At 43.7% G+C, this 12,382-nt stretch overlaps 1 protein-coding gene across 1 annotated transcript; it reads right to left on the bottom strand.

Annotated features, from left to right (window-relative positions):
* Nucleotides 1–931: 931 nt before the first annotated feature.
* TOMM7 (translocase of outer mitochondrial membrane 7) lies at nucleotides 932–12,102 on the bottom strand. The gene is made up of 3 exons (XM_030885201.2): nucleotides 11,946–12,102; nucleotides 5,688–5,736; nucleotides 932–1,145 (listed from the first exon to the last, which is right to left on the bottom strand). Exons 1-3 carry the CDS (start codon nucleotides 12,046–12,048, stop codon nucleotides 1,130–1,132), a joined length of 168 nt encoding a protein of 55 aa, XP_030741061.1. The 5' UTR covers nucleotides 12,049–12,102; the 3' UTR covers nucleotides 932–1,129.
* Nucleotides 12,103–12,382: the final 280 nt, after the last annotated feature.

The following is a 12,382-nucleotide window of genomic DNA, read 5'->3' on the forward strand; positions in this document are numbered from 1 at the left end:
TGTACGGCAATTTTGAGGTTTTTAAAATCCTTGGAGACGGGCTTTTAGCAAAATGAGGTACCTAGATTGACAGGGATATTGACACGATTACATTAAGTACTTATTGAAAATGGTTTTCCTGCAGTTAGCGCTCCAGAACTCCACTTTAAAATCCTCTTATGCAATAAACTTTTACAATGGTTTCTCAGTCTCCATGGCAATGGTAACAACACTGGGGAAAGGGGCTTCCGGAGCTAACAGACTTTCACAGCAGTAGTAGGAAGAAGTTCCTGGGAATGAGAGGGCCAGCCACCTGAGAGGGGTTACTGCCTGGATCTCTCCTTCAGCACTGCGTGCTCTAAGTAGCAGCTCACTGGGCCCACCTGAACTGTGGCGGCCCTTGTTTCAGATTCCAATTTCTCACATTAACTCCCAAACCCAAGTACATGGTGTCATTGTGAGAGAAATGTAAAATGCTAAATAAAACTAGGCTTCCAATGTGAAGTCTCAAGAAGGCAGTACCTAGAACTAAAAACTAGTTCCCAATAACTACCTTGTTTTCTATCTGAAATTATAAAGAGCTACTAATCCCAAGTAGCTCCCCACAAGGCACCTCTATGTAGTCTATCAACAATGAGGGAAATCTAAACTCACATTGAATTGATAACTTGCCAATGTGGTGCCCTATGCAACAGAGCTACTGGGGTCCCTGTTTGCTACAAGCAGAAGCTTGTCCAAGCATGAGAGCAGTCTCTCCTTCTACCACCAATTACAACCTTGAGGGAGTAAACACAGAATCTAGTCACTGAGCCGATAGGAATTCACTGGGAATTTTCTTATTTCGTAAGGTACCATCTAGCCACAGGCATACTCTTGTTTTAAGAAACATAGTGCAGGGCTTAATTTGTACTTGGTAGTCACATGTTCAAGTCAAAAAGGACTGGAGGCAGAAGATTGCTAGAAATATTTATTCTGGTACATTCTGACATCATAAATCACAGTCTGTTACAGATGCCCCAGTGAAGAGCCCTGTGCCGTCCAAGCAGTGACTGTCTCGGCGACGTCCTCCTTCTTATTCCAGCCGGAGTGCACACGGTCCATGCTTTCGCAGCCATGGACGGCTTCCAAGCCCAGGTGACCACACGGCCCTTCAGCCCCAAAGCAGGCTATGTTTGTGAAGAGGAAAAACAAATTAAACCCACAAATACAAAGCTTCTTCTAAATTTAGTTTAAGGCCCCAAGATTTCATACACTGTTGTTTATGTTTACTTGTCTACCAAATTGGATCCATTTTTGGAATTACTAGACAATAAGGATTAACCACATTTAGTAAAAAGTCAACCATACAAAATTGTATTTACAATTTTATTAAACTTTTTGAGTGTTGGTACCTATTATAAACAAGAAGAAAATGATAATATTTAAAATGGAGTTAATTAAGAGATAGATGACTAGCTTAACATAAAAGGCCAAATATTACAGGCTCCCCGGTACACAAAATAGCTATAGGAGACAAACAATATGGAGGCCAAAGTTTATCATCATAAAGGAAGATTCAATGCTTAGGGGAGCACACAGTGTCTGATAAGAGTGATGGTTTCATTTGGGGAATGAGTAAGAGTGATGATTGAACAGCATGATGAGCATAATAATATTGTCAAACCCTACATGTGAAGACCGTTGAAATGTCAAATGTTTTGCTACATATATATTCACCACAATTAATATATATACATATATCTATTTTTAACGCAAGAAATGAAGCAGCCAGAAAATCAAGTTGTTATCATTATTAGTGAGTATCACTAACAGTTAAATAGTTATCAAATACTTTCTATGGGTCAGGCACTATGTTTACCACAATTCCCAATTATGATTCCTACTTTAAAGATGTAGATAAGGCTGTGACAGGAGGCCCTTAAGCTAAGCAGGAAGCCCTGGTCATACAGAGGGCTAGGCACTGAGCTAACAGTGTCACAGTGGTTCAAACCCAGCAGTAACCCTGTAGGAGAAAGATGAGGCTACCTGCTCCTGTAAATATGTAAAGTCTTGGGAACCCAAAGGGGGCAGGCTCTATTCTGCCCCAGGGTCACCATGAGTCAGAATTGACTTAATGGCAGTGGGTTTATTTGGGGAGGGCCATGTAACCCAGGTGTTCTTACCCATAATACATGGGAAAATTAGTTCACCCCAGGAGTAATTAGTCTCCACACAACTTATATAAAACTAGCATAAGTTCCCAAATCACTTGCTGAATCTGAACAAAATCCAGGAAGGCGGGGGAAAAAAGTTTTCAATTCTAACTCCTGCTGATTAAAAAAGATATTCTACTATGTCCAATTAATAAAACCGTGTTACAAAATTACAATTACAGCATTCTGTAGAGTTCATTTTCATAAAGTATTTTACTTATGTCTGGCTAGAAGAAAAAAGCAAAAACAAAAAGGTCATGCATCTTATTTCCAATTTTCAAATGTGCATTAAAGTTCTCATTAAACTCCAGTCCTTCTGGATATGGTTCGATATGAAAGTAACTCTTCAGCAGCCAAGTACAAAGAACCCTTCGTCTTGTATGAACACAGGGAGTAATCACTCTCTTATTTAATCTTGGTACTCAAATATTTTGCCTAACTATTTTACTAAGATTCCCCCTTATTCATCGGAGTGCCACACATTGTGCAATCCTGTCCAACACACCAAGGAGTCAAGTCCATTTCACTGGTCTGGTACTTCTTGAGCAGCTACTTCAGATGTTCACGGACAAAATGTAAGTGAGGAAGCCATAATAATAATCGATGGCCGAGAGAATGACAGACACAAAATAGCACTACGGGAACACACAAAGAAGGGAATGATTTCAACTAGGAGAATGGGGAAAGGGTGTAGGGAAGAGAAAACATTTGGACTGGACTTCTCTAGAAGCAAGCTTCCCATCAAATGGAAACTGAGGAGGGGCTGAGGAAACAGCGTATGGACAATACAGTTTCTTCCAGGAAGTACAGTACCCGCCCTATCTGGCTAGAACATAGTACTCAAAAGTAAAGGAAGTACGGGGAAAGGAAATGACACGGTGAAGAATGCAAAGCTACTATTAATAGTTTATCGCTTGTACTTGGTAAGTACTACGAGTCTTTGGCACACACTATTCTTATCCAATCCTCAGAGCAACCTTCTGAAGTAGGCATTCTGAAGCCCAACCAATACAAGAGGCAATTAAAGCAAAGAGAAAAATCTTTTTTTTTTTTTGGTGGGGGGAGGGGGAGGGGGAGTACTATTTGATAATTTCTAGCGCTTGGAAAATGATCACACACTTTGATCTAGTAGGATCTGATGGCATTTTCTGAGGTAATATTTCCCTAAGGAAATACTGACCTGAAGTCACTCGGTTAGCAATTTACATGACCTCATACCACCTTGGGAGAAAGGCGAGAAGGCTTCTCCTCCCGTAAAGAGTTAGTCCCGGAAACCCACTGGGCCATTTCTCCCCTGTCCTACAGGTCGCCAAGAGTCGGAATTACTCGATGGCAGTGAATCATACCACCTCATCTCCCATTATGCAGAAGATAAACAGCTCAAAGAATTAAGGGCTAAGAAAAAAGAAACTCAGTGGGGAATCTTCAAAAATAGTTTAGGAAGATGTACCAGAAAGGGCTAAAGGGAGAGGAGTGAAGAGCATTAAATGGCCAACCATATATTGAACACTTTTAACAGGGAGCAGAGAAGAACTGCAGGTCAGTAGGTTAGGATATATGGGAACCTCTGAGAGAGAGAAAAGGGGGAAAAGAGAGGCCTCCATGTCAGAGGATAGAGGGACTGTGTTATCACATGGCACTGTGCTACGTAAAATAGGAGGAATGGTTATCTAAGAGAGGCCACATGACCCAGTGGAAAGAGTGGGCTGTGGAACTATTCTAGCACTTACTGATTGTGTGCCCTATTCCAAAAGACTAACATGATCATTAGAGATAATGTATATAAAGCATTTAAAAGGGAGATTGTAGATACAAGTGACTTGGAGTAGTTTAAAGAAATTGAAACCCCCAATAAAAAACTCATTGCCATTGAGTTGATGCCAACTCACAGTGATCTTATAAGACAGAGTAGAACTACCCCTGTGAGTTTCCAAGACTGCAATTCTTCATGGGAATGGAAAGCCCGGTCTTTCTCCTGCAGGACAACAGGTGGTTTCGAACTGCTGACCTTGCAGTTAGCAGTCCAATGTGTAACCACTATGCCACCAGGCTCCTTTAAAATCTAGAACATTAGTGTAAGAGAGGTCTGGCAGAAGGGAGAGTCAAACTGAAACCCCACAGACTATCAGTGGTCCAGGCATCACATGCCATGAGATCAGTCCTTCCTTCAGAACATGCAAAGCTGCCTGTGTTTGAGATTCTTCATACACAAAAGTAAGTCAAGTATTAATCCCAGGGTTCCAGTTCATGAGCTTCTTCTAAACAACACATGATTAACTATACCTCTGTGATCAGTGGATAGCTATAGAAGGTTCCCTCAGTAAGACTTATGCCTCATTAAGGTCCCTTCAAAGAAAAACAAAACAAAAAATGGGTCCACTCAAAACCATGGCTTGCAAGGGGATCTGCTGGGCAAGTTCAATTCAAAGCAAAGATCAACTGAGAAGGTTACAGTGACTTCTTTGAACTCCAGAGGGCGCCCTGATGGTGTGGTTGGGCTGCGATCTGCATGGTCAGTAGTTTGAAACCACTAGCAGCTCCTGTAAACAGTCTCGGAAACCCACAAGGGGTGGTTATGAATCAGTACTGATTCAATGGCAGTGAGACACGGACACACAATCTTGATGAATTTCCCTAAGCAATCACAGGGGCTTAACAGGAAGGAGCTTTACGGAAATTGAAAACTACAGTGAAGAGAAAAAAGCCAAGTCGTGCTGAGAAATTTTATCTATGACAATGCACCTACTACCTGCTTATTCTTCTTATTTTTTATGTTAGCAAGGGCTGTCCTAAGAGAAATGCATTGGAAACGTATCTTAAGGAGCCCAGCGGGCGTAGTGGTTACACACTGGGCTGCTAACTGCAAAGTAAGCAGACTCAAGCCACCAGCTGCTCCACGGGATAAAGACGGGGCTTTCTACCCCCACAGTTACACTCGAGGAAGCTCACAGGGGCACTTCGCCCCTACCCTACCTCTAGTCACTGAGTCGGCACCGATCCGTTTGGAGTTTAGACACAGCCCTGAGCTTGCCCCTTCAAATTTCTTTTTCTTCCCCAAACTCAAATAATGCTGCAAAGAAACATGACTTGAGTCCCTCAAGAATTCTGAAGCAGTCACTGAGGCATGGTGTTGATCAAACAGCACAGAACTCCTCAGGGACAGGGTAAAGATGGAAACACCCCCTGCACGGGTGTGAAGACCTGCATATGGTTAAGGAACAAGTTTCACATTTTGATATTTTTGTTGAGTGAACGCTTCTATGATTTTGTAGCAATACCTTTTGACTACCTTCATATCTGAACATATTAGTATGCACTCAAACAAAGCTTGTTTTCTCAAGTGTGTGTGTGTGCGCGTATGTACTAGCACAAGATCGACGTGCAGTTTTCCAGCAGCCCAGAACTAGATAGAATGCTGGTGAAGCTCCACTTTAACATCTACCACAACGGTTCTTTTGCTCTCCGATGACCGGCTTTGTTAACACGCTCTTAAATTTTAACTTGTAAGAGAAGTACCTCAAAAGAGTTGGTTCAGGCATTCCAGGGTCTGCACCCCTCTTAAATCCTGAGGGGAGAAAAGAAAAGAAATACTAATTAGAACTATAACCACACTAGATACGGTCAAAACTTTACAATCAAACTTTATTACTACTTTTGTTCTTTTTTTATTCCAACTGAAGTGGGAATTTACATTTCAGGTCATTCACTTTGCAATCCAGTCTAGACACTACTCATCACCCCCCATTGGCTCACCCCTCTCCCGCCCCTGCTTTTCCCTTCTCCCTGCAAAGGGCCACCATCTTCCACTTTACCCAAGTCAACACTTAACAATGAATGGTCTGTCTGTCTAGCTCATAGGTTCCCAACATATTAGGCCTAGTGTCCCTTTTTCAGAAAAAGAATTGCTCAGCAAACTTCCCCACCACAATGAAAAACTGAATTCAGGAGAAAGTGCAATCATCTGCTTTTGCAGCACCTCTGATTCATTCCAGTGCCTGCCAGGGTGAAGTGTCACCCACTTATTGCTCTCCCCAATTTGGCAAACTCCAAAGTTTGTTCCCTTTGGTACGAGAGTCTTTATCTTGGTTTTGTCTTTGCTTTTCCCTGTAATGTATTTGTCCTTTTGTGACTGGCAAATTCAACTGGATAGAGCCCTGGTGGTATAGTGGTTATGCCTCGGGCTGCTTTAGTTCACAAAGTCAGCAGTTCAAAACCACCAGCTGGTAAAGTTATACTCTAGGGAACCCACGGGGGCAATTCTACCCTGTCCTAGAGCGTTGCTGTGAGTCAGAATTGACTCGAAGGCATTGAGGTGAGGGGCTCCAACCTGGGAAGGCGAGTGGCATCCAAACTAGATACAGCTTTGCTACAGAAATCCTTCACTGGAGCATGAGATTCCACATGGCTATCAACAGGAAATGGGCGTTGGTGGTGTAGTGGTTACTCATGGGGTTGCTAGCAATTTGAAACCACCAGCCATTTTGCAAGAGAAAGACAAGGCTTTCTAGTCTCTTAACAGTTACAGCCTCAGAAACCCACAGAGGCAGTGGATAGAATTGCTATGAGCCAAAATCGATTCAATGGCAGTTGAGTTGAATCCATAGGAAGGGGAAGCTATCTGATTCTTCTTACACCCAGCATTGGTTCCATAGGCTTTAGCAGGTTCTAGCTTTCATTAGTCATTACCTAAATATTATAATTCAATCATAGTAGATGAAAGACTACCAAAAGCATAAAGATTTTTTTAAGCATAGATTTTTAAAAACAGAAATCAAACTTTAGTTATTTAACAAATCAATCTTCAAGAATGGTAAAATAAATCCTATTGCCACTTAAAAAAAATCAATCAACTTGACAACAAACATGCTACCTTGTAAAAAAAAATCGCTCATTAAAATTAGAGCTGGTATAATGAACTATGTGAACCTGAGGTTTTTCTCTGTTTTCAAGTCCAAGAGTCTGACAGTTCTATGGATGCTGCAGGAAGATGCAAGCTTCTCAGGCCAGAGACAGGGCACTTCACTATTCCCAGCAATCACAGCAGTCAGAGTACCACCATTATTGCTTTAGTGGCTCAAGCCCCAATTTCCACACAAAGATGACAACTGCACACGGTGAACTGTTATACCAGAGAGAGCTAAGGGGGAAGAATCCTTTATCATAGGCAATAAGCATGGCTCCTCTTTGTCCTGCAAGGCAGTATTATTTTCCAAGGGTGTCTGTCTTCAAACATCCTCTAAAACAGGGTTCTCAAACTGTGGGCCGTGACCCCTTTGGGGGTCGAAGAACCCTTTCACAGGGGTCACCCAATTCATAACAGTAGCAAAATTACAGTTACGAAGTAGCAATGAAAATAATTTTATGGTTGGAAGGTCACCACCACATGAGGAACTGTATGAAAGGGTCGCGGCATGAGGAAGGTTGAGAACCACTGCTCTAAAAGGTATTATGCCCACAACGGCTGTTAAAATGCAAGAGACCGTGAAGAATCGTATCCCAGGAGTTGGCTCATTAAAACCTTTTGGCTGATAAATGTCCAGAGAAATTCTTTATCATCATGTCACTGTGTGTCCCACTTGATAGCACGACACTCCGAGGTCCCCAAAGGTAGGTTTAAACCGAAATTACACGAGGAGCTCGAATGGCAGTTATAGCTTTTAGGCCCAGAGGTAAAGGAAATAAAAGAAACAACCTGGAAACTGGATTAAATAAGCTAATTTTACAGACAGTCTAAGAGACAAGGGCTAATGAGCAGGTACTAGAAAAAGAGTCGTAACATCAGTCTCAAATAACCTACATGAACACCACGAGGTCAACTGCCGCAGTGGGAGTCCTGGGACAGAGAAGATAGTCAGTATTCATACAAGGAAAAATACAGAAAACACTGCCTACTCTTCACACTAAGGCCTTTGGTACAGAAATTGCAGCCATCAGCTACAGCTTTCTGGCAGGAACAAAATAAATCTCAAAAGAGGGGATGAAAAGTAAAAGAGGAAGGCTTAAAGTAGCCAAGAAAGCAAAGACCAAGAAAGTTAGGAGCAGGCTACCACTAGGCCCGCTATGCACCAGAGGACACAAAGGCAGCACAGGTAAGAGGACAGATCAAGGTTCTCATACCTTTAACTCCTTTTTTTTTTTTTTTGGGGGGGGGGGGCCGGCGGTGTTAAAAGGAAAGCTAGACCATGTGTTAGACCAGCTAAGTTGGGCCCTTTCATCACTAAATCGAAGCTGGAGCAGAAAAGACACACAACACACACACAACTTTTAAAATCAGGATGTCAGAATTATTTGCTCTACTCCTTGATTCCTATATAGAGGCCTAAAGTCTGGGAAAGTAATAAGAACTGCCTTCACAATAAGTAAGTGGGAAAAATCCTTTTAAGCTTTTTATATACTGAAGGACTCAATTACTGCAGTTGCTTGCAATTTGTGGGACGTGAGAATGCAGCTGGCTCGAGAATGTGTGGCATAATCAAAGGCTCTGTGAAGACGAAGTGTACTGTTATTAAGACGCGACACCGCAACCAAGTCGAAGCAGCGCCTTGTTAGGCTAAGAGACTTCTGCCCTGTAGCACTGAGTTTGAGAAAGGTCAAACAGCATGCTCCTGTTGACAGATCTGAGACTAAAACCTAGGCAGTTTCCCTCCTACCACACTGGCTGAATAAAGGCAATTAGTTTAAGAAGAAACATCTACCCTAGGGTAAACTACCCACACTTGTCTGTCAGTCTGTCCCACTGTAGTGACTTGCATGCTACGGTGGTATTGGAAGCTATGCCACCAGAATTTCAAATACCAGCAAGGTCACCAAAAGTGAACAGGTTTCAGTAGAGGTTCTAAATTAAGAGCAGACTAGGAAGAAGGAATAGGCTGTCCACTTCTGAGGACTTAGCCCCTGAAAACCATACGGACAGCAGCAGAACACTGTCAGGTCTACTACTGGAAAGGACTCAAAATGAGTGCGGAAGAGCTGCTTCCCCAAAGTAGACTTATAATGTGGATGGAGCAAAGCTGTCAAGACCTTCACTTGCTGATGTGGGACGACTCAAGATGAGGCAAAAACAGCTGCAAACATCTCTGAATGATCTCATCATGGACTGTATAAATTAGGAATTTAGGAAAGTTGGAAATTATCAAATATTAAATGAAATGCATACAGCTCAATATCCTAAGCATTTATGAGCTGAAATGGACTAGTATCAGCCATTAATCAGACAATAAGTGGATTACAGTGCCAATCCAATAAAAACAAACACTGCCATCAAGTAAATGCCAACTCACAGTAACCTTATAAGACAGGTAGAACTTCCCCTGTGTATTTCCAAGACTCTTTTTTACAGGAGTAGGAAGCCCTGTCTTTCTGATGACCCTGCGGTTAACAGCCCAATGTGTACCCACTACGACACTAGGGCTCCTCGTTACTATGCCAGGAATGACAAAGTCAAGAGGGATGGCATCACCTTCATCATCAAAAAGAACATTTCAAGATCTTGAAGTGCAAGGCTTGGTGTGACTGGATAATATCCATAAGCCTACAAGGAAGACAAAGTAATAGAAATAATATACAAATTTACAGACCAATCACTAGAGCCAGTGATGAAGAAAGAACTCTACCATCATCTTCAGTCTACAATTCATCAACCATACATTGATAATTACTGGTGACTGGCATGGGAAAGTTGGAAACGTAGAAGAAGGATGAGTTATTGGAAAACACGGCCAGGGTGATTGAAATGAAGCTGAAGACTGTATGACAGGATTCTGCATGACCAATGACTTCTTCATTGCAAACCACCTTTTCCAAACAACAAAAACGGTGTCTACACATGTAGACCTTTCCAGGTAGACTACACAGGAATTGACTACCTGTGGGGATGGACAATCACCAGTTAAAATGAGGCCGGGGCAGACTACGGGGCAGAACAGGCCATCAGTTCCTCATATGTAAGTTCAGGTTGCAGCTGAAGAGAATTTTTTAAAAACCCACAAGCGCTGAAATACAGCCTTGAGTACATTCCACCTTAACTTACAAGACCATCTCAAGATATTGATGGCTTGAACACTACGGTGACCAAAACCCTATGCTCTGAGATGATGCTGTCAAAAGATCTCACTTTGCCTGGGTTCACAATCAACCCATGGAAGCAACCGTCCAGATATCAAATGATGTACTGCACGGAGGTATATGCCGTACATGACCTACTTAAAGGGTTAAAGAGCAAAGATGGCATTCTGAGGACTACGGTGTGCCGGACCCAAGCCCCTGTGCTTTCAATCACCTCATATGCATGTGTAAGCAGGACAACGAATACAAAAGCCTAGAAAAAAAGAATTGATGTATTCGAATTACGGTGCTGGGGAAGATTATTGAAAATACCATCGCTTGCCAGAGCAGACACATCTGTCAGAACACGCCTTCGAAGTGAGGGCTTACATTGGACATGTTACCAAGAGAGTAAACGAAATTGAAATGAGAAAAGGGCACCGTGCTGGGTAAAACGGAGGGTCATCAAAAAAGAGGAAGACCGTCTACAAGACGGAGTGACAAAGTGGCTGCAAACAATGGGCTCACACAAAACAAATGAAGGGAGGGTACAGGGGTTTCATTCTGTTACGCACCAGTCAGGGCCAACTGGATGTCACCTAACAGCAGCAGCAAAAACTACAAAGGATAAAGCCCCAGACTGTAGCCCTAGGAGAAAACGTGTTTTAACCCAAGTACTTGCAGTACAGTGTAATGATTGTAAAGATGGATCCTGAAGCACCACTGCCTGAGCACTGGCCCCCCATTCACATGAGTGGCCTTGAGCAGGTGTACCAGACTCTATAATTCAGTTTCCTCACCTGTAACATGGGTTCAGTGATAAAAATCACCCAAACCCCTTATTCCGTAGGTAAGAAAACAGACATCCTGTGTCTACTGTCATGATATTTCATGGCAGTGGAATCTTTTCAAGGAATCCGGATTCCCAGCACAGGCCTCTTTATTTACTTAGGCCACCTAGAGCTGAGGAGAAAAGCTCTGAAAATCTACCTAATGCCCATCAGTGAACGACTTTCAGAGATACCATGCCCATGATGAGGAGAAAGAGGCGGCTTTCTACTCCTGTAAATATTTCGTCTCAGAAACCCACAGGGACAGGTCTACCCTGTCCTATAGGGTGGCTAGTTAGTCAGAATCGACTTGATTGGCAGTGAATTTGGCTTCTGGTATATGCATGGGAACGCTGAACAGGTGACTATGAAAAACGGAACAACTGTACAGTTGCATTGTGTTGGCAAAGTCTGTTAGGTATACCAAGGGCTGTCTAAAGATTGAACCACTGTCTTGGAATGTCTGTCAGAACGCTCCTTAGAAGCCAAGAGGGTGAGACTTTGCTCTCGCCTACTTTGGGCATGTTACCTGGAGGGACAAGTACCTGGAAAGTATCACCCTCAAAAGGTAAAAACAGTACAGGAGGGCTTACAGGATTTAAACATCACCCAGCTAGTAAGGGCGGGAAGAACTGCCTGTCAACCTACTTCCAAAAAACTAGCCAGTGAAAAGACCATGGAGCATAAAATCCTACTCTGGCACAAACAAGGCCACTCTGAGTCTCAACCGACTTGCCGCAATTCGTCCAGTCAGGGATGGCAGAGCCGCTCGGACTACGCTCGGCGGCCCTGCCTGGAGGGCTCCCCGCTCGCCCGCGCCCAGGCCCGAAAGCCAAGCCCGAGTGGCAGCCCACCACACTCCCTTCCCTTCGGCCTTCCCCCGCGTTCCGCGTGCACTAACCCAGGTAAATCACGAGCGGGATGAAGCCCCAGCGGATGGCAAACTGGCCGCCCTTGAAGAGCTGCTGCAGCCTTTGCTTGGCCTCCTTGCTCAGCTTCACCATAGCGACAGGACTGAGAGCCGGCAAAGACGCGCGGCGAGAGCGTCGGGAAGCCAAACAGGAAAGAAAGTGCGCAGGCGCCACCCGCAACCTTTACGGCAGGAGTCGTGAAAGCCGTCGTTCGTCGCCGTGACACGCCCCCTCCACGTGCAGGCCCGCCTGTGGAAGGCGCAGGCGTGGTGAGCTCGCGTCGCTCTCTACGAGCCCCGCCCGCCAAGTCATCCTGGGTCCCTGGTTTTGAAAGTGGGTTTTGCTTTTGCTCGCTTACAGTACTTTAACCGAACTCTTTTTTTCTTAAGTGCCGTCGAGTGGATTCTGGCTCTGTGCCCCTGGGCGT

This window comes from Echinops telfairi, unplaced genomic scaffold (genome assembly GCF_000313985.2).
Source record: "Echinops telfairi isolate 266 unplaced genomic scaffold, ASM31398v2 ScPeMD7_23;HRSCAF=83, whole genome shotgun sequence".
NCBI lineage: Eukaryota > Metazoa > Chordata > Mammalia > Afrosoricida > Tenrecidae > Echinops > Echinops telfairi.